Source organism: Eucalyptus grandis, chromosome 5 (genome assembly GCF_016545825.1).
Source record: "Eucalyptus grandis isolate ANBG69807.140 chromosome 5, ASM1654582v1, whole genome shotgun sequence".
NCBI classification, from domain to species: domain Eukaryota; kingdom Viridiplantae; phylum Streptophyta; class Magnoliopsida; order Myrtales; family Myrtaceae; genus Eucalyptus; species Eucalyptus grandis.
Genome location: NC_052616.1, coordinates 12940106 through 12963478, shown reverse-complemented (window position 1 = coordinate 12963478; position 23373 = coordinate 12940106). Strand labels below are relative to the sequence as shown.

At 40.8% G+C, this 23373-nt stretch overlaps 1 protein-coding gene and 1 pseudogene across 1 annotated transcript; one reads left to right on the top strand and one right to left on the bottom strand.

Moving 5' to 3' along the window:
• Positions 1 to 220: 220 nt before the first annotated feature.
• Positions 221 to 3114, bottom strand: LOC120293635 (F-box/LRR-repeat protein 2-like). The gene is made up of 2 exons (XM_039313335.1): positions 1364 to 3114; positions 221 to 560 (listed from the first exon to the last, which is right to left on the bottom strand). Exon 1 carries the CDS (start codon positions 3112 to 3114, stop codon positions 1390 to 1392), a length of 1725 nt encoding a protein of 574 aa, XP_039169269.1. The 3' UTR covers positions 221 to 560; positions 1364 to 1389.
• Positions 3115 to 16004: 12890 nt separating this feature from the next.
• LOC120293342 lies at positions 16005 to 17270 on the top strand (annotated as a pseudogene).
• The last annotated feature ends 6103 nt before the right edge of the window (positions 17271 to 23373 follow it).

The window sequence follows — 23373 nt, the reverse complement described above, 5'->3', positions numbered from 1 at the left end:
GCACTAAGTAAGTTCCAGGACAGTCGTGGGGATTTGAATCCTTCCCTAAATGAATGACATGATGAACATGACATTTCTAAGCCAAGTTCAAGGCAGGATCGCATGAAATTTCTATGCTCGAAGTGTGAGGCTGGGCACGAAGAAATGCCCTAACCGGCCATGCCCAAGCCCACTCAGTACCTACAAGATTCATCACTTTTACTATTCAACCAAAGCAATATCACAACACTTTCACATTCAAATTAGCTATCTGCACAATGATACACAAAAGGTGCTCACATCTCAAGCATCGACCTTACATTCAAAATAATTCCAAAACCATGTTTATATATAAGACACAGCAAAGCATTCCAAACTTGCTGAAGATTGTGCCTACCAAATCAAGCAGACAATGAATTTCTTCCATAGAGCTGCCGATTCATTCGTTTTGACTTTGAATGAGTATATGCTTTCATAAGATCAACTATCTGAACACATATTGAGCCGAACCTGTGGATGTCCAAACTTCATGCCTTGTAGAAATGCCCATCTAGTGGTGCCTTTGCTGGTGCCATTCTACACTAAAACAGAAATCATAATCCTCAACTTCCAAATCGATTATAAGAGATTATGATGATGTGCCGTCCAAGTATGAAGTTGAAGGCTCTTGGATTCAATCCATCAAGACTGTCAACACTGAAGCACATATCAAGTACATGTATAGAAGGAAGAAAGTGAAAAGTAACTGAAGTGTGATAGTTATGAGTAGTTTTAGACATACAGGTATCCAACATTAACCTGACTAGTTCTATAATGCTTTCGAATTTGCTTCCACGAGCACTGGGCAAAAGTGAGATGTAACTCAAACATCATCTTTGTTTGTAAAAAAAAAAAGGGTTCATATGAGTTTGGGAATTATTCAGACTAACAAAACTACAGTTTTAACTTTAAACATTCAGGCACATTTATTGTTCCGAACACAATCTGTTATTGACCCAATGAAAATGACAGGTTTAGGAAACTAGAGATACAAAGGAAGCAAGAACAAAGCTCAAGAAGTAGCAAAAGTCATGCCAAAGAAAACTTCTTTTTTATTTTTCAAACAATGAAACAGGTGGAAAACAAAGTTATAGTCAAAATCACAAAAGGCCCAAAAATAGTTAAAAACAATAAAAGGGTAGAATACAAACTCGAAAAGACGAGCATTGGACAGTACAATGAATAAGAGATTATCGAATTGTTGATAAAGTATCAAGTAACCACAACAATCTACAGAATAATGGCAAGTCCTATAAAAATGAGGTCCGCATTGAAAGAAGCTATGACAACACACCATTCTACCACAGAAAGATACACGGGCATTGTCATCTTTGTAGACAATTACCTCATCGATTGTCCCTTTGAAGTCAATCATCCCTGACGAGACAACCAATGCTTCAAGAAGAAGTCTCGGCTTTTGGATGAAACTAATCCGCTTGGTGGGACTATTCTCCTTAAAGATGACCTCATAGACAGCTCCCAATCAGAAAATGGGAAATCGCCACGTCCATAATTGTAGTTCCGTTGATTTATCCCCCTCAATGTATAGCAATTCTTCATCAACTTTTTTACCCCTTTGTTCGACGGATGCACAGAGTCCATTAAGTTGAGATTCTTGAGATGGCAACATCTACTTATAAATGCCGCTAGTTGCTCTTCGTTGAGTTTCAAGCCTTCTGCTTGCAAGACCTCTAACCGTGGGAGTTCAATGTCGATGCATAGATTCCTTATGTTTTCTAAACCAGAGATCTTCAAATAACAGATTTCAGGGCAGCTCTTCAGCACACCCGAAATGCCATCCCCAGTTATCTTCAAACAATTGCTTACATCAAGATACTGCAAGTTGGGGCACATACGCCCGATCTTCTTGAGGCATTCATCAGTCAGTTTACCATTATAAGGTATGCGAAGATACCTCACTTGAGAATTCACCACGATATCAGTTTCATTAGCATCATCCTCCCTTAGGTTTGTCTTCTGCATTTTGATTGCCTTCAGGAAGGGACATTGTGTCATGAGTTTATACAATGTTGCCATCGTGAGATTGGAGCAGCTACTGATGTTAATGTGGGTCAGACTGCGAAGATATTCACATATCACGCTCATGTCGTCATCTGTGAGGAAACGTACTGCCTCCAAATCTAAGACCTCAATATCCTGGTGACATAGCATGATCATCCGAATCCCGTCGAAGGAAAACCCCAGGGCGTGCGAAAGTATGAGTCTCTTGAGCGGAATGTTTGCCTCCGCAACAGCCATCAGCAACCCATCCCAGATAAACGAGCCCGAGAAATCCAGACTAATAAAACCCCTGGCGTGACCAAAGGAGTCCACCAACTCCTCACATAAATCCGCCCCCAGAGTCTTATAATGCAGGGCCAAGGAGACCAAGTGAGGCCTGTTCACTATCAACGAAGCAATACCTCTCCCGGTAATTAACCCACATCCCGTAAACTTAACTTCCCTCAGAGACGGGCAATTCACCGACAGAACCACGAGAGACTGATCAGAGAGAGACCGATTACCCGAAAGTTTCATTCGCGACAGCCTCTGCAGCTTCCGCGACAGGTCCGAGATACCGTCGTCCGTGACCCGAGCCGAATCACTCTGCAGCGGATAGCTAATGTCGAGCTCTTCGAGCGCGGGAAAGCACTCCGCGATCGAAACCAAGTCGGCATCCCCCAGCAACCCAATACGGGACAGCACCAAGACCCTCAAAGCCCCGAACTTGGAACCCATCTCGCGCAACCCACCGAAGCGGAGGGACTCCTGGTTGGAGAGGTCGAGGCGGTCGAGGGGCAACGGGAACTGCGCGATCTGGAGGAGGACGGAGGACGGGTCGCCATGGAACGAGCTGAGGTCGATGGACTTGAGGGACGTGAAGCGCCGGAGGAGGGAGCCGACGTAGCGCCGGGTCTGTAGGTGGTTGGTCTGTAGGTGGTTGATGGAGAGGCTGCTGCGGACGGTGCTGCAGATGTGTAGCAATCGCTTGCAGACGGAGGAGACGGACTCGAGGTCATCGGCGGAGACCAAGCGGCGGAGGACCTCCTCCCAGCACAATGCGGGCAGGTCTTCCCAAGGCGGGTGCTCCGCCATCGTCAGTTATGCGCTGCTTCGGCTTGGTGGCCCCTTCCTAGCTAGGATTTACCGTATCGTAGTTGTCTAGGCTATGCATGGTCTTTGAAATTTGGACGTTTGGCATCGAAGGTCGGGCTTGGTGTGGGCTGAACGAGATAGACTTTCATCTTTAGAGTACAAATTTCAAGCCCATGAAATAACACCCGTTAATCTAATTGCATGCATCAAAGAAGGCATCCATCGAAATTTGGATTCAATGTGATATCCGTTAAACAATCGACAGTGTCACCAATTCCAATTTGCACTAAGCGTGTTCTACAATTTTAATCACCAAAGTTCCTTAACCACTGATTCGATGAAATATGGTTTGAGTGTTACGTAACAGAATACTTGTTGGCAATTTAAAAACATTGCAAGACATGGGGAAATCCTTTTGAAAAGATTGGATTTGGTCACACATTAATCAAGAACGGACACCACCGATAAGCCTTGGCCTCCAATTCCAAAACCCAGTTTTTTTCATCAAAGTCCATTTAAAAATTAGCAAAGAGAAATGTTCTTGTTCAAATTATTAAAGTGTCTTTAATGTTGATCTAACTAAAAATTTCTAGGAGATTTTGCTTTTTGAAAATGTCAAAGAAAACCCCAACGCACTTGTTGAAATATGTTTCCTTCTCATGTGTTTATATGCGTTATTTTTAATTTCAACATTTTTAGTTAATGCCCTTTGAGGCACTTGTTAACGAGTACATTTTTTCTTTTTCTTTTTTAAAGTTATGTATCAAGTGCTGTCACTGCCACCAGAGACACCAAGTAACTAGTGCTAAAACAAACAAATCATTGAGTTCGTGAAGAATAAGGTGTTTTTCACACAATTAGGGGAGACAATTGATGATAAGATAAGAGTGCATCTCTTCAACACTTGCGATAAGATTTATAAGTGACTCAACACAAATGAACAAATCGATATAGACAAGACTTGACACGCATGAACGTTGTTAACACCTAAATTTTACCATTTTATTTATGACTTTATCGCATACAAAATTAAAAATTAGTTGCTAAAAAAAAGAAGAAATAAAGAGTAAAGTACCTTCATTAAAATGCATCGTGTATGTTTTTATTAAAATCCATTATGCGTAGACATTAGGAGCATTTACATAACTATCACAAATTATTAAATCTAAAGATTTTAAAAAATAATAATTAATTCTTAAAAAAATCGAAAATTAAGGAAAAAAAAAACTCGGCCCGGCCTCCTTTCTTTTTCTCTTTATCCATTTCCACTGGCTTAGGCCTGGCCCAGCCTCTTTTTTTTTTTTTTTTTTTTCTTTCCTTTCCTTCACCGGCCCAATCTTCTTTTCTTCTTCCTCTCTCTCCCTCACGCTCTCTGTAGATGTAGAAAGAAGAAAAAGCAAAGTACGAGCCAGAGGAGAGTGGGATCACGAGGGAGCAAAGGAGGCAGCGGATCGCGCAGCATGATCCCAGGTCGGAGTTAGGTCGGCAAGGCAGTTGGCGGTGGCAAGAGTCATGCCTTGCTATCCAAGCTTAAAATCGAGAGGGGGCTGTTGGTTTTGGGCAGATAGGAAGCTAACCGGAGGGGAGATAGAGAGAGAGGGGGCTGTTGGTTTTTGGGCAGATAGGGAGCCAACCGGGGGAGATAGAGAGAGAGAGAGAGAGAGGGAGGGAGAGGGAGAGAGACCGAACCAGGAGAAAGCTTGAAGCTTGAGAGACAGAGCGTCGTGAGTGAGAGCAAAGCGAGAAATTGAGAGAAGAGAGCGGGAAAGAAGCTCGGCCGCGCCCGTGACCTCGCCTCTCGGCATCCATTCTTCCAATAAGTCTCCTTTCGAGTTCAATACCCTTTAACCCGATGATCTCGTCTTGACGACACCAGGGTGGTCGGCCACAGTTCGTGCCGTCTCAAACCTGCCTGCAGGCCGCCGTCATCGAGCCGAGTAGGACCCGTCACCTGACCGCGCAAACGCCCTCCTTTCACTCTGATTTTTTTAGCTCACCGGACCGGAGCTCGCGTTTCTCCGGCCCGCGCAAGTCTCCGATCCCGGTGAGCTGCGATTTTGTTGTTTTAGACTTTGCTTGGTTGTTGCTTCTGCCTTGACTGTTGATTTATCTCCCAGTTGAGTTTTTGCTAGTTTTTCAGTGGGCGCACCCCAGGTGTTCGACGTTCTGTCTAGGCCAGGTCTGCATATATTTTCTTTGTTTTTTTGTGGGTTGGTCGTGGATGGTGCGAGGAAAGGGAAGGTTACCGGTGATGGCACCGGCAGGTGTTAAAGGATGTCAGTATTAGGGCTATCTCGAATGGTGCCCGGTCGTTCGGCCGAGTTTTGTCTCCTCGGCTAACCTCGGTGGGGGCCGAGCCATGTCTCAGTCAACGGCTGTGGCCGGCGTCGGTCGGACTGAACGACCGACGCCGGATGGTGGTCTGGCGGTGGTCCCAAACGTTGGTGAGGGCTCGTCGAACGTGGTTTTATTTTGGTTATGGTTTGGCAAGAGAGCAAAACAAAAGAAAAAGCAAGAGAAAAAAAGTGCAGCAAAAAGTAAAAAAAAAAAAAGAGAAGAGAAAGAGAAAGCAAATGTTGGCTTCGGGTGTGCAGAGGAGTTGTCGAGGGGGAAGTGCAGTAGACAAGACAAAATAGGGAAAAGACAAAAAATAATTAAAAAATAATATTAATATTTAAAAATAAAAAAAAAGCAAAAAAGGCTTTTTGCTTCCAACCCTGAAGCACAAATCAAAGTATATGTATAGAAGGAATGAGAATGTACGGTACCTTTCATTTCACAAATCTATACTTTAAATAGATGAAAACACATTGGTCAAATGACTTCGCTCCCTACATTTCTAGGTATACCCAAAATCCTTGAAAGAACTGTTGGAGAAGGTTGAGAGGCTTAATGTGTTACGTATTCAAAGATATTCGATCGGGAAGGAAGAAAATCAAGCTTCTTTGAATTATTTTCCTAAAACAATTTCCAGTCGAGAAACCTTAGGTACCTAAGTTTAAGGGATACCAACATAAGGAAAATTTCATCGGGCATAAAAGATCTTGCACAACTGTTTTCTTTCCCCTCACTTATTTTAGCTCTATCATTCATAGTTTTTGCAATGATTTTAAGTGTCATAATGTTGATGGGACCTTCACACCAAGCTTTGGCTTACTACTTGCATCTGGACTTCTGTCAAACTTGTATATTAATATATGGCGTAGTTTTTTTAGCTTCAAAATATCTTTTGGTAGCTCATGCACAAGGGTATTTTTGAAGTCCAGGATCTCCAGTTGTGCAAGATCTTTTATGCCCGACATAATTTTCCTTATATTGGTACCCCTTAAACTTAAGTACCTAAGATTTCTCGACTAGAGAATCTTTTTAGGAAAAGAATTCAAAGAAGCTTGATTTTCTTCCTTCTCGGTCAAATATCTTTGAATATGTAGCAACTTAAGCCTCTCAACCTTCTCCAATAGTTCTTTCAAGGATTTTGGGTACACCTCTTCAAAGAAATGTAGGGAGCGAAGTCATTTGACCGACGTGTTCTTATCTATTTCACGTATAGGTTTATGAAAGGAAAGGTACCGTACATTCTCAGGCAATCCTTCTTCCGGACGGGTAACAATCATCGCAATCTCTGCATCTTTTGAATGGGAAATAATGAGTTGATGCTGAAGGTTGTGAACACGGCAAGTTTTAATAGCTTTTGCAGAGTTGTCCCTAGATTTTCCTAGACTGGATCGTGCTTAGTAAACTATTCTGCCATCCATAGTCGCATCATTGTGGAGCATCTTATGGGACGATCTAACGGGAAGATGCTCAAGTAAAAAATATAAGCACGGACATCGAGAAGGTGGTCCATGCACAGAGTAATTATTTCTCCATTTAGGCCAACTTTGTGCCCACTGGATAGTAGTTCTTCCTTAAGCCTGTCACTCAATTTTTTCCATCGAACAACATTAGAGTCACCTGCAACATCATCATCTTTATTATTTTCCAAATGCCTACATGTCGCCAGAATCGTGAGTAGTAATCCTTGGCATCTTCTTAACATACACTCAAAATCAGGTTGAGGGATATCCGAGGGGGAAATATTTCGGCGAAATAGAGAATGAGAATCATTAAGGAAAACATGCTTGAAGTTGTGGATGGAATAGTTTGGACTCTATAGATAAAGCTTGGAGTGAGATTTTAGGCTCTTGTCACAAGTTGTGACAAGCACGCTCAGATGAGTTTCAATTAATTTAATCTGAAGGAAACTGAACACATCCTCTTTGCCTGCATCATCCAAGACGAGAGCCCAACTGAAGTTTTTGGACGACCTGCGTTCAAAAGCGTCTTCGAGTTTAATCGATGTTCGTTGTTCGTTCACCCCCTCCATGGTCAAATTCCACATCGTTGCATTTGCTTTCATGAGCGCTTCCCCTATTTTGTCGGCAAACTCCTCGATCCATACAAAGTATTCGAAGAGACGGCTTACCCTTTGGTCATGAAGCACGGCGCCCACTAGACTAGTCTTGCCTACTCCTTGCGCCCCGTGGACGAAAATCACTTTCGACAGAAGGCTCTCTATTAGCCATTTGACTAGCTGGTCCATCGGCTCTTTGATACCCACTAACGCATCTGTCTTCTCACTTAAGCCATTGACCGATGACCCAACGCCGGCCGAACGGGAATGGGCTTGGTTGCCGGGTAATCTAAAATGAGCCTCTATGGGACCGGTTCTCCCAAGATTATCTTCGAATGTCTGCAGCGTTTTCTTGATAAATCTTGATTTCTCTGCAAAAGTTCCATCTCTGTATCTGCGGAAAAAGTAGAAATTAAGACCTCTCCACCTCCCCTCGAAATTACGTCGCTTCATGTCCTCGATAGTGTCTTGAGAGTCATAGAGAAATTTCCACATCCTCCTGATGCCCCTTTTGAGCTTTTCATCAATGATCTCCTTTGAGTAGGCTTTCGTGAGAAGATCTTCGATCTGCTTGATCAAGTCAGTGAGGTCGTCAAGTTCATCTTCAGCAGATTCAGCGAGTTTCAATTCTTTTTGCCATTCTTCCCATACAGCAAGAATCGGTGCCCCAGACCACCCAACACTGAGGTGGGATTCCTCTCCTCTGGTTGGATCAGAGAGAGAGAGAGAGAGAGGGAGAGGATGAAGTCACCGATGGAAATGGCCTAACTAGGCCGTTTCTCCTGTGAAGATGAGCAGAATGAAAGAAAGATAAGAATGAACAAGAAGCTTTTTTGGATTCAATTCTCTCTCTCTGTATATTCAAGGTACGAAAGTGTTCATCTCAGTATGTTACAATGGCTTTTTTTTTCTATTTATTTACATGAACTCGATGAAGAAGAAGCAAAACCGACTTAAGAAACGAAAAACTAACTAAAAACATAAAAGAGAAACTATTGTTTAATCTGTTAAGTAAGCTAGAACTGAATAATAGTTCTTCAGCAAGGAATCTTCTCTTCATAGTTGAACACATGGACACCTTCATTCTTCTTCCTTCGTTGAAGCCACAACACTTTGTGCAGAGTATGCTTGAATAGGTTGTGCTTGCTGTTGCTGTGCTATGAGATTAGGTTATGCTTGCTGTGCTCTGAAACTCTTAACGAGCAAGTATTGATGCAGATGAATCTTTCACGATGGTGATTTTGGGGGAGAGACGAAATCCCTAGATGGGGATTCTAGATGGGGATTTTTGGGGAGATACTTTTTATTAATTGGAGGAGGCTTGATAGTGAAGGAGAACCCTTCTTCCTTGGGCTCTTTTGGCCCCCCTCCCTTCCTCTTTATTTATGCTCTCTCCTCTTGTCTCGCTATCACTCACAATAGGAAGGGTACCGGCACTGCACAGCCAGTGAAGAGAGAGAGAGAAGGGCTTTCAAAGGGCAAAAGTAGAAGTTTGGGTCAAATCTGCTTGCGTGATTTTTTTTTTTACAGCTTGGTGGATATGGCCATGTAATTTAATGTAAGATAAAGTTCTAAGTGGAAACCATCCGAGATTAGAAGAGAAATTATTTATTTTTTAAATCCTATTCTAGACTTTGATTTTCTTGATTGTTCTTATTATCCCTCTCTTTTAAATACCATGTCGGAAGTCCCTTCCCGAGCAACAGTCATTATAGAGAAGCCATTTATTATATGTAGATCAATTGATATATATATATTTGTTATGTCGAATTAGTTCCATAAAAAGAATCATTTGTGACATGCTCAAAATAGGATAGGTCACATCCTTCAAATTGTTTGTTTTAGCTTTTGATATTATTATTTTTGTTTGTCGCAAGGTGCCAAATAACACGCTTACTTTCATACTGGTAGTGAAAAAAAATTGTAAGATCATTGATGGTACTTGTTGATAATAGTTCAACTAAATAAGATACTTTAAGCTTAACCTGATATTTCGACCCCCCCAAAAAAAAAAAAAAAAAACTCAACCTGATAAGAATGATCTAGACAGGGGAGATAAATGTTTTTTATCACCTTCGAACATGGGTGAGAAATTTGCTGCGTTAGTCGGTATACATAAATTATAATTGTGTTCAAGCGGATTTATGGGCATTGTGGCATGACCTTAGATAGGCACAAAAGCTAGGTTTTTATCGGAGATTATTATTGATTTACTTGGACTCTAAAGCCATTTTGGATCTTCTTTCAATAAAAATTTGGATGAATGTGATTCTTTGCTACTTCTTGGGATATATCTTGATTCGTTCATGGAGATTGGAAGATCAAATTACATTATCAAATATATAGAACTGAAAACTTTTAGACTTAGTTGTATTTATAAAAAAAGGTTTTGGACTAAAAACATTCGATTAATTGCATCAATTGAAAGATTTAAGATTTCATTGCGTTCCTTATATAAGACTTAATAGATGTGTGCGATTTTCTCCAAAACTTATTAATCATGAAAACTAGCTAAGAGACCCCTATTTTGCTTTGGCTTGTCATTAAAAATAGAGTTGTTCATTTGTAAAACACGGTATTCTCATCAAAACATACAATTAATCAACCGTTAATGTAGTAATATTTTTAACAATAAGAAGTTAAAATAATACTAGGAAGATGATGATGAACTTTTATCAAGTTGTGTTAGTCTTTCTTTTCCTTTCTATCTCCTATTGTTTTCTTTTTCTTTTCTTTTTCCTATCTTTTTTCCTTTTCTCTCTCTTCCCCCCCCTCCTTTCTCCCGAAAGCACTCTCTTTCTGCTCAAGCTTCCACTCTTTTCCTCTTCTTTTGACCTTCAACTCTTCTTTTTCTTTTCTTTTTTCTTTTCTTTTTTGTGTGTGGACCACACCCTTTGACAATCAAAGTATCGCACCTGAGAGAAAAGATCCATCTTGTAGACATGACCTTCCAAGTTCGTAGCAAAGGCGTTCGCTATGGCTTCATTTCGTGCGGTGATGATCAACCACCCGCTTGCTCCTACGAATAAGTTTTTGATCGAGTTGAGCGAATCCTAGCTCCACGCGTCGTTTAAGACAAGCACATACTGCCTCTTTTTCAGCAGCCTCTTTTTCAGCAGCCTCTTGTACTTCGACCTCAGGGCAAGGTCGTCTATTACTAGCAGGTTGATGTGATCTACTGGTTTACAGAAAAACTTCCGAGTCCCTTAGTTTTTAAGAGTTGATTGAACTGATCACAGTTCCATTCGGCATAGATATCTAAAGAGAGTAGGCACTAAAAAAATTCCTTGGCGGCAGCTTTTCATCTTTGGCAAACTATGTGGTAGATCCATATTTCTCGAAAATTGCTATCGAAAATTAAATAAATTTGATCTGAATCAGTGATCATGCCATGGGATTACGATTTTACTTAATCTCATTTATTTTGCATCTACGATGGCAACTAACGAAATCTGCTGAAAAGGGACAAGTACACATGTTTGTTTGGTACTAAACAAGAAATATGTCTTCGATAATTTTGAAAGTTGGATTGAAGGCTGCAATGGCCATGATGGTTGTCCAGATACGTTTGTTTCACAATAAATGATTTTAGGAGATAATCACTTGTGCCACTTAAAAAAGAACTAATGAAAAAGTATATTCATTACTAACAAAAATATTTAGACATAAATTATTGTTCATAATGAAAATATTTTCCGTTAACTAATTTTTCTTAACAGCACAAATAATTATTTTTTGGAAAATATTTTTCAAATCATTGATTATCATGAAGCAAACGAATTGTGAGGAAAACCACCTTAATGTACGTACATCTCTTCACATGCAATGAAACTGCATTGGACCAAAAGCTAAACAAGAATGTAAAATGCTTTTTACGTGATTGAATGGATATATTTTTAGCCCTAACTTGAGAAGCAGAGTCACCAACCTTTTGCAAAATGAAGCCCTACCAGTCAGGGAGGGTTTCCGGTGCTTGCTGGGAGTAGATGATCTGGAGCGCAACTCAAAGTGATCTGTGCACGGGTGTGGAAACTGATAGCTTATCAGTGGTGGAAATGGTTACGGGCCAAACTCCAAGCCCGTGGGCCCAGTGCCAGGACTTGCTGGCCCAGCTGAAGACAGTCAAGCAAGTCCATTGCCCTCGCAAAACTAATCGCTGTGCAAACTGGGCCGCTATTGCCCGCAACAGGAATATCTTACCATCTCCTAGTGAGAATGGCTAACTTTACCACTAGGAAAAGTGTCAAAAGAGTCCTAGATTGTTTGCATTAGTACCAATTTAGTTCTAAACATTTTATTAATGCCAATTCAGCCATAAACCTTTTGATTTGATGTCAATTTAGTTCTAAAACTTTTTGTGCCAATTTAGTTCTAAACCACCTAGCCTCTTTTTGAATATTTTATGTTCGAAACATATATGTCATGTTCTAGCAATGCTCGTTTATGAATGAAAAAGCTTTATTTTGAGCGCCCCCCCCCCAAAAAAAAGACTCCCTTTATTGGTCCATGCACTAATGACTAAGCATTGGAGGCCGGAGACCATGAAGCTTAAATCTAGCAAAGGAGCCCAATTATTTCCATCTAAAAGAGGGGTGATACGATCTTAAGTCACAAATGAATCTATAAATCTATCAAAGATTTCAAATAATTCATGAACAATCCAGTGTCTCTCAATCGCCGCTGCCTTTTTTTTTTTTTTTTTTTATCTTGTGTGCAAAGGGAGACTCAGTTTCTCAACGAAATGAGGAAAGGAGCATGAGGAACACTTGGGAAAGCCCATGGGCTCCTTTTGTTTAGTATTTCATTTTTGGATATGCTTTCGAGTCTTCTCGTGTAAACCGATCTCATTGCATTGCTATCGGGACAGTAATTTTTATCGTGCCATTTCATTGTGTTTGTCTCAATAATTGATGCGTACCAATTTATAATAATATGAGGATTGACTAAAAAACATGGCCGAATAAGATGAAATATTGGTCCTTACTGGAAATCTGTCAATATATATTGCGTGAAGCCAGGATCAAAACTTCTCCAGTGACGAATTGATGTTATTTTAGCTTAACTTGTGGAAAAGTCTGCCAAAGACAAGCTTTATATCTTATGCTACTATAGTTTGTTTCATATCACGGGAAAGGAACCCTAGTTGGCTATTTCACAAAGAAATGGGGTCATCATATCACTTTGTCACTCTACCAAAATTAGCCACTTCTCTCTCTCTGTTTTTTTTTTTTTTTTTTTGTTAAAGGCCATTTCTTTCTTTTCTATCCTTGTAAGTGGTAGAATTTCACCAGACACATTATGATTAGAGATTTAGGGTCATTTTTCTCTAACTTTTTGGTAAGAAAATTACCTTTTCAGCTTCCCCGCAAAAATTTGAAGTATCATTCGAATACTCGAATATTGTAAAAATTACATTTGTGAATCTATGTAGCTAAAATTTGTGATTTCGGAAGGTTTCAGGGTGCTTTGGATTATATAAAAGTTAAAATATGTAAGCTGTAATCTGAAGAAAAAAAGTGAAAAACAAAATTATTTTCAAACAGACATATAAATACAAATACACTAGGATTATATCATTGCCTAAGCAAATTTCACGAGCTGATTTTAACATAATTTTACTGGATTAAATTGCCAAATCTAGTGATGCTTATATTGTCAATTTGTTTTTCGAAAAGTAAATATCTTTCACTGCAAACGAATTAATGTAGGAGGACCAGCGCACGAGTAACTGTCACCAATACAAGTTAAACAAAGATTTTTCAAGGTCTGCAAAAGCTTTTTATCTTAGCTCAGCAAGTGTTCTCTCGCGATCTTGCAATGGAGATTCAAACGCAATTGCAGCAGAGACCGGGACAGTTTCAACAACTCTTTAAGAAGTGCAGCTTTCAATATCCAAGCAAGTCAAGAAGACCAGCCACTAGCAGGTCTGATGAAGCCAAAAAACTGCAGAAAATGCCCCCACATTTGCTTTGGAAAGTAGCCATCGAAGGCTAGACGACCTTCTGATTCATCTTCCAGTTTGCGTAAAACCCGACCTTCCATCATCACAAGCTCCATTTCTTTATCCTATCAAAGGTTTGCAGCCTACCGAGGAGGCCTGGCCCGTCAATGAGAGCAAACTTAGGCACATTTGGTTTTAACCAAACGAGACTAATGCTGACTGCTTTGAAGTCCTGACCCGATCCCATTCGGTGTCTCAGGTGAACTCCCCATCTGTCTTCTGAGTTTGAATTGGGAGATATGCAGCCTTTCCAGCCACAAAAAAGTGGAGCCATGTATACGAGCCTGCATATCAGATAAATTCATGAAGCCATTGTGTAAGAATGGCGAATTTCATGTCTGAAAAACCAGTAGTCTTTACTCTTTAGAGCGTCACTGTTAGATTTGCTAGCCGTTGTGTCCATCTTGCATATCTTCAAGTAATTCAGCCATGACCTCATGATATCAGCTTTCTAGATCTTTTGAAAATCGGCATAGTCCTTGGCGTTTTTTTTTTTTAAAAAAGGATTTAGTTCCTATGTGTGCGCATATTTGGTCCAGTTCGCATTTGGTCAAGCCCACTCATAACCTACAAGACTTTTTATTATATTAAATCTTCGGCCCAGTTCGCATTTGGTCGGGCTTGATGGGCCAAAAGTTGCCCTACCATCTTATAAGAGAAAAGCAAATGATAATGTTTCATCCAGGAAGCAGATAACTATTTTGCATAATCTGAGTATAGTAGTACAAAATTGCATCGTGTTATAAAATGAGGGAAATCTATTACTTTTATCATTGACGATTAATATATAGACCACGAATTTAAAAGTCTATTATATAAGTTCTATTTCTTATAATATAAATTGCTAATTAAAAAAAAATACAATTGAACGAAAATAATCAAATTGTTCTTTCAAACTAGCTAATTAAGATTTGGATATTTCAAAACAGCGACCCATCCTGTTAAAAACCCTAACTATACCCATTGTAACACATCTATTCTAAACTTTCTTTTGCAATATTAAAAACCCCAAATTTGAATTAATATGACACAATTATTGTCAATTATGATTTCATAATATGATTTTGCAGTCAAAACAACATTATTTTTATTTTATTTAAGTCATGTGAGCATCTTATCATCATCATCATTTGCCTACCATCATCCACAAATTTGTCAAACATGTGCAAGTTTGAGATTTTTATATTAAGAAATTGGTTTAGATTAAGTATGTCACAATAGACATAAGAAAAAGGACATATTTTAGTATTTTGCATAACTTTTTCCCCAATAGTTATTCAAAAACCAGTGGTGTTATAATCATATTTATACCTGGATTTAAGGGTGTCAATGGATGGAGTTGAGTTGGGTTTCCATGCAACTTGACCCAACCCGACTCGACCTGACCAAGGTGTGTGTTCTCTTTGACCCAAATAGCATATGACCCAAACGAAAACGCAGGTCAGGTTGGGTCAATCTGGGTTGAGTTACAATTAAAATGCCGGCTAAAAAACAACACTGCCCGATTGAGATACAAATAAAATTCAGTGCTTCATGCTATTACATTCTCTACAACATACTTCATCATTACAACTACTGATGGAATTCAAAACCTTGTCACGGACAGTACGAAGTCCCAATCCTCTTCATTGAAGTCATTGGCACAATAACCTGAAAAGATTATTAACTTTGACAGCAACATCTGCAGATGATTTAAAGCATTTGACAAGTCAATATGACTCTGCTTTCGATAGAAATCAAGCAAGAGCATTTTCTCCGTGAATTTGATCTGGTTTTGGCACATTTGATCTGTATGTTGCACCTATTGAATAACAAGATACAACCAACTGGAACCACTCCTCCGCGTCCGCATCAATAACCAAAAGAAAGAGCTCATTCAATAGTTCAATCAGCAACGCTCACACCACCAGGGTCCTTCAGTGTACCGCAAGGAAAATGAACATAATTGCCCAATTACTGCATGAAGCTGATTAGATAAGAGAGATGATAGAAACAAAAAGTAGTTTCGTGGGTTAGCATGACAAGGAAAGAAATGGGTTAGCCTGATAACAGAAAAAATAATTAATTGAAGAGAGTGGGAAAGAGGAGGATATATTGGCCGGACCAGCTGCTCGTCATTTTCCTGTACTCAGCCTAGTACGTTAGGAGAAGGGCATTACAGGAATCTGAGCTGGGAGATCCTTGCACAGGGTGGTTCGGTCCCCCGCGGTTAACATTGCCCACATTTTACGTCCGTGGGCTGTTTCCGACCAGACGAAGCAGTTTAAGGACTTGCTTAGGTCCTAAATAGCACTGCTTATAATAAATCATATTTTAAATTAAATTTTTATCTCACAGCTTAAATATTTAAAATTATAATGGGCTAACTGATTTTCACGTTATGATATGAGTGACTGCAATGACCAAATTATAAATATGAACTGGATTTTGAATCCCAAAATTAGACTTGTCAAACGGGAGAATTCGTAAGTCGGATTTAGGTCGGGTAATAAAAATCAATAGAGAGACCCGTCCTGACCGGGGGAACCTTCCAAGACATTCCCCAGGCCGTCGGGGTTACGCTGCTATTGAATCGTCTTTCTTCCTATCTCGAGAAAATCTGTGCAGAGAAACCATGTCGTCGATTGACAAGATCATCCTCAAGAGCTCGGACGGAGAGTCCTTCGAGGTGGAGGAGGCGATGGCTCTGCAGTCCCGTACCATTGATCAGATGTTCAAGGAAAAAGACTTCCCGACGACGGCATCCCCTCCACAACGTCACCAGCGGGATCCTCTCCAAGGTCATCGACTACTGCAAGATGCACGTCGTTGACACCGATCGCGACTCCTCCGTCGCCGGGGACGACCTCAAGGCCTGGGATGCTGAGTTCGTCAAGGTCGACCGCGCCACTCTCTTCGATCTCGTCCTGGTCAGTGGTCTTTCCCTTACCCACTCTTCGGTTGCGGAATCTCGGGTAGAGTTTGGGTTTTGTGGGAGATTTTGTGCGGCGATCTTGTTTTTTGCCTTGTCTAGGCGTTTCTAGGCTAGTGTGAGAGTTTGATGTTGATTTTGCTGATTAGTGTTGTGGATGTGGCTTTTGAAGATTTCAGTACCATTTTTTGGAACTCATCTCAGTTGCATTCTTAACCGACAATGACTTTGTGACATGGGGCTCTTGTTGTTGTGAATGCGGAGGTTTGACTATTTCAGCAGCACCATCATAGTTGAATTCACGAACTTGCGAAGTTGATTTAAAGTCTCGTCTCGTTAAGGACTGCAATACTTATCCGTGTGCTCTGTGGTGTTTCGCTTGATATGTCATAGGCGGCCAATTATCTGAACATCAAGGGCTTGCTGGATCTCACCTGCCAGACTGTGGATGACAGTATTAAGGGGAAGACACCCGAGGAGATAAGGGAGACGTTCGGTATCAAGAATGAATTCACGCCCGAGGAAGAGGAAGAGGTTCGAAGGGAGAACCAATGGGCCTTTGAGTGAAAAGAGGTACTTAGTCAAAGCCAACTTTTGTGCTGTGGCATTAGTCGTTTTTCCCTTGCAAAAACTGAGGTCGCCGTTTCTTACTCGAGATGAATCTTCCGTTAGGGGTAATTGGACCTTGTTCTTGAATCGTTTATGGTCTTACTGTCTGCATAACACGTGTTTATGAGATGGTGGCTCGGTCTCTTGGCCGTTGCAATGCATTGCGGCCTCTTATCCACCTATTTTTGCTTTGGTTATGTGTGCTTGGAGAAGTTGCTAGTTTATCTCTAGTGTGCTTGAAATATGTGCCCAAGGAGTTCGATGTTTGAACTTTGAACACAGTTACTGGTAAGGAAAAGAGGTACCTTCAGCGGTCCTCATGGAATAACGCTGTTTAATAAGCTGTTAGAGTTACAGTACACTTTGGTACAATGTCGTTTCTTCTGAATATCGACTTATCCCGATGGACCCAGTGAAGTTCGGCTTAATGGAGCCAAGCATACCATTCTGACAATGTAAGTGCATATTATATATAGCAATGTGGGCAAAGTTTGGAGGTTTTTGATGAAAAAAATGGAGAGTATTTTACTCACACCGGTATACATTTAGGAATTTTGGTAACACAAAAGGAGTTTGCAATATTGATGTGTGATGAGCAAAATTTAAGAGTTTTCCATAATATCTTTCCTAATTTTAATGAATCTAGAATGTCATCTCTTAGACTCAAAGACTTCCCCTCTCTCTCTCAAAGAGAAGGGCAGCTCGAAATGCAAGCCCCAGCGCAAGTTTATGCATCTTCCATTAGTTTGCTTAAAAGCTTCGCTCCAGGCCAGTTCGGTCCTACTCCTCCTCAAGAACCGAAAATCGAATAGATTATTTTCGTTTCTACAAATTTGGAAACGGGAATCAGTCGTGGGAGTTACCTAAGACTGGCCAGTTCAGTTTTGGTCCGATCTGGTTCCTAGTTGGACCAAGACTAATGTACACTCCTAACATGAATCAGCTTCTCTTTGGGGTTGTTATTTCATAGGCTTATATCCATTTAATGGTGGAATTCCCCCGCCTGTTTTCACGAAGCGGCGCTCCAATTCTGAGTCATTTTCGCGCTTAAACTTCTCTTGCAGATTCATTGTCTACGTCAGTATCCGAAAAAAAAGTATGGCTCGGTGCAATTTTTCTCTACTTTCATATCTGTCGCATTTTACTACTTACTGCAGTTGGACTATGATCTTTGTATTATCCATACAATCCATGTAATCGACCCGAACGCATCCTCTTTTACTAGTGATTTCAAAGAGTACCCTGGTAACCCTGCTTCTGACCTTATTACTCAAATTCGGGCTTACTTGGAACTACCTTCACATTTAATACGTCTATTGGAAAGTCATAAAAAAGAATTGTTTTTCTTGAAATTATTAATGTCTTTGATGTAAATAAACTAACGAGTGCCACAATAGCACTTGTTAATAAAACCCCTCAAGAAAAAAGGTGACTTCAAGATTCAGGATACCGCAACCCATGAGTTATAAACGTTATGACTCGTGGTGAGGCTCATCCCTTGCCTCCCACGAATCAGGATTTAGATCATGATGATCCTCTTGTCCACCTGTTGAAATCACGCCTCAAGAATCTTGATACAAATGTTGGTGGTGGAATTATGACTTGCTTGCCTTTATTTTTTTCGAAGTGATGCGTCTTTGAGTTAGAACCGATTAATTAGAAAAGGCAAAGGGATGAAGTCAGCTGCTCATCACCGTGTGACGCGGTGGGATCGATCACACACATTCGACATGAGGGAAGGATATAGCTCATGAGATTTTTCTTTCAAGTTTGCTTCAAATCATGCGAAAGGAGCCCAAGTTTGCTATTTCACAAAGAAATGGGATTGTCATCTCACTTTGTCAAAGGAGTTGCCGGAGGCGGAGGGTTTCATTTCTTTAGTCTGCACCCGGCACCAGCAGTCCCATCGGACCGAGATTCCAGCGTTGGCTGGATTTGTTACTTCATCGAAAATTAGTCGTTCTTTCTCTTCTATTCTATCGTTATATGTTGTAGATTTTGGCCAAACACGACACGATTAGAGGTTTGGGGTCGTTGGTCTTTTTTATATATTAGTGAGAAAATTACTTCATTAGCTTTCTTGCTTTAGTATCATTCAGACTTCAAAACATCATGAGAAACAATGGCTGAATCTCCGTGTGAAATTTGTATTTTTGAAAGGAGCAAACAGCTACTTAGACAACTGAAAACACTTGGGCAAAAAGCAGAAATCAAATTCTAAATCAATCAAAATCTTATCTTGCAAGGCCTGCAAAAGCTCTTGACTTGCTCAGAAAGCGTTCTCTTGCCATCTTGCAACAGAGATTCAAACGCAATTCCAACAGAGAACGGGACATGGGCAACAACTCTTTGAGAAGTGCAGCTTTCAGATAGAAGAGCGAAACAATCAATCTATTGGATGGTCTGATGAAGTCAAAAAAACTGCAGAAAATGTTTGAGTAGCGTAAGAATCACAAGTTCACGTCTGATCAACCAGTTGTACTTAGAGAGTCGCTATTGGATTCGCTAGCCATTGTCCATCTTAGATTTCTTTTAAGTATTAAAGCACCAACCTATATGGAATCCCCTAAAAAAGGCAGCATAAGGCATCATATTTGACAGACTTTGATTAACGATAATCAATGTGACGTCACGGGATTTTGCTAAGAAAAATCATCTAAGTTTCATAGAGTTGAATTTGATGTGTGCGCACAATATTTATTAAATAGTCTATAGATATGTAGAATTAAAGAGGGCAACTGTGAAAAATTGCAAACCTCACTTAGCCGTATAGAACTTTTAATGGATGATCCATATAAAGTTGAGTAGGTTCAAACCTACCTAATTTTTTACCTCTTTAAAAACTCGCAATCCTTAAATCCACTCGTGCTGTGTAATAATATTTGGATATGTGCGTGGACCGGCACTTGTACTAAGTAAGATCCAGGACAGGCGTGGGGATTTAAAGCCATCACCAAATGAATGAAAGGATGAAAATGAAGTTTCTATGCCAAGCTCAGGGCAGGATCGCGTGCAATTTACATGCTCGAAGTGTGAGGCCGGGCATGGAGAAATGCCCTTTCCGGCCATGCCCAAGCCCACTCATTACCTACAAGAGCACAATGAAGCACAAAAGGTGCTCACATCTGAAGCATCTAGCTTACATTAATTGTGAAACCATGGTTACAAGTAAGACGTAGCAAAGAATTCCAAACTTCCTAAAGATCACACCTACCAAATTACGCAGACGATAAATTTCTTCCATAGAGCTGCCCAATCCCTTCGTTTTGATTTTTTCAATGAGTATATGCTTCCATTAGATCAGTTATCTGAACACATATCAAGCTGGACTTGTGGATATCCAAACTTCATGCCTTGTAGAAATGCCCATCTAGTGGTGTCGTTGCTAGTGCCACCGTACACTCAAACAAAAATCATAATCCTCAGCTTCCGAATCGATTATAAGAGATTATGATGATGTGCCATCCAAGTATGAAGTTGAAGCTCATGGCTTCAATCTATCGAGACTGCCAACATCGAAGCACATATCAAGTACATGTATAGAAGGAAGAAAATGAAAAGTAACTGAAGTTTGATACAGTTATGAGTAGTTTAAGAGAGACACGGGTATCCAACATTAAACTGACTAGTTCTATACGAGTTATGCCTTTGAATTTGCTTCCACGAGCACTAGGTATGAGTTTGGGAATTATTCAGGCAAACAAACCTACAATTCTAGCTTTAAACATTCAGGCACGTTTCTTGCTCTGAACACAATCTGTCATTGACCCAAGGAAAATGACAGGTCTAGGAAGCTAGAGATACCAACGAAGCAAGAACAAAGCTCAAGAAGTAGCGAAAGTCACCCCAAAGAAAACTTATTTTTCTTTTTCAAAAAATGAAACAAGTGGAAAACAAAGCCACAGTCAAAATCACAAAAGCGGCGCAAAAATTGTTAAAAACGATAAAAGGGTTGAATACAAACTTGAAAAGATCAAGCGTATTGGACCGTACAATGAATAAGAGATTATTGAACCATTGACAAAGTATCAAGTAACCACAACAATCTACAGAATAATGGCAAGTCCTATAAAAATGAGGTCCACATTGAAAGAAGCTACAACGACACACCATTCTACCACAGAAAGATACACGGGCATTGTCATCTTCGCAGACAATTACCTCATCAATTGTCCCTTTGAAGTCAATCATTATTGACAAGACAACCCACGCTGCAAGAAGAAGTCTTGGATTTCGGATGAAACTAATCCACAAGGTGGGACTATTCTCCTCAAAGATGGCCTCATAGACAACATCCAATCTGAAAATGGAAAATCGTCACGTACATTATCGCAGTTCATTAGATATATCTCCCTCGATGTATTGCAATTCTTCACCACCTTTTCTACCCCTTTGGTCGACAGATGCACACAGTGCATTAAGTTGAGATCCTTGAGATGGCAACATCTACTTATAAATGCCGCTAGTTGCTCGTTGTTGAGTTTCAAGCCTTCCGCTTGCAAGACCTCTAACCGTGGAAGTTCCAAGTCGATGCATAGATTCCATATCTTTTTTATACCACAGATCTCCAAATGACTGATTTCAGGGCAGCTCTTCAGCACATCCAAAATGCTGTCCCCAGTTATCTTCAAACAATCGCCCACATTAAGATACTGCAAGTTGGGCACATGACACCCGATCTTCTTGAGGCATTCGTTGGTCAATTTACGGTTAGAAGGTATCCAAAGAGACCTCACTTGAGAATTCACCATGATATCAGTTTCATTAGCATCATCCTTCCTTAGGTTCGTCTTCTCCCTTTCAATTAGCTGCAGGAAGGGACATTCTCTCATGAGGTTATACAATCTCGTCATCGTGAGATTGGAGCAGTGACTGATGTTAATGCAGGTCAGACTGCGAAGATCTTTGCATATCATGCTCATGTCGCGGATCTGTAAGGAAATGTACTGCCTCCAAATCTAAGACCTTGATACCCCGGAGCTTTAGCACAATATTCCGAATCCCGTCGAACGAAAACCCCGGAGCATGCGAAAGAAAGAGGTCCCGTAGCGGAACGTTTGCCTCCGCGACAGACATCAGCAACCCATCCAGATAAACGAGCCCGAGAAATCCAGACTACTAAAACCCCCGGCGTCATGAAAGGAATCCACCAACTCCTCACAGAAAATCGCCCCCTCTTCCATGTCATTCAGGGCCAAGGAGAGCAAGTGAGGCCTGTTCATCATCAACGAAGCAATACCCCTCCCAGTAATTTACCCACATTGCCCAAACTTAATTTCCCTCAGAGACGGGCAATTCGACGACAGAACCACAAGAGACTTATCAGAGACAAACTGATTATCCGAAACGTCGATTCGTCCGTGACCCAAGCCGAATGATCCCGCCTCGGATAGCTAATGTCGAGCTAAGCACTCCGCGGTTGAAACCAAGGCGGCATCCCCCCGCGACCCTAAAGGCAACCCAAATCGTGGGAAATCCTTTGGAGGGGTGGACCTAATTTAATAGAGTCGGCAGCAGTGCTAATTATGTGCAGATCGATCCATGGGTGGACCGATTATATGTGAAATCGAATTATTAATCCTTTAATATAAGATGGTGCCGGTCTTGAGCAGACCAAGAAGGGAATTGCGAGTCCAAACCTACTCATTTATGCTTCTGCCCCGATAGACCGCCCAACCTATGATCACATCTACTCATTGCATATCAGCTATCTAGTAGTAATTTTTAAGAATTCAAATCCAATTGAGTTCTTGAAAATATCTCGATGCTTGATTTATTTTAGCTTGTCCATACCAAACTAATAGGCAAAATAATAACCAACCTTTTCTAATTGAACACAAATCGGATGGTTGTTACATTCTAGTAACTCGCATGGCCATACCGATCCCTTTTATGGGCCTTTCTACAATAATACGAGCAAATAATACCTTGGCAAAATTGTTGAGTCCTTGATGAACCGTTGGATGACTGAGATGATTCTCGGCTGTTGAGGCCCTGTTTGGCAACACTCCAAACAAATGACTAATTCGATTTTTTGTTCCCGAATCGGTTTGGGACGAGAATCGCGTTTGGTAAATTTTTGTTCCCGGAACAAATTTGTTCTCGGAACGATTTTGGACAAGATTTGAGAATAAAAAAAAATTTGATTCTACGTCCGAGAATCGAAAAAGAATCAAAACGTAAAACCCTTGGTTGCCATCCGCCATCACCCGCCGCCGCCGCCGCCGCCCGCCGGTCGCCGGTTCGCCGCCGGTCGCCGGAGGCTCGCCGAGGCCGGGCGAGGTCCGCGAGCTCGCGGAGGCAAGCCCGGCCACCGGCGAGGCCGAGCCTCGCCGGTGGCCGAGC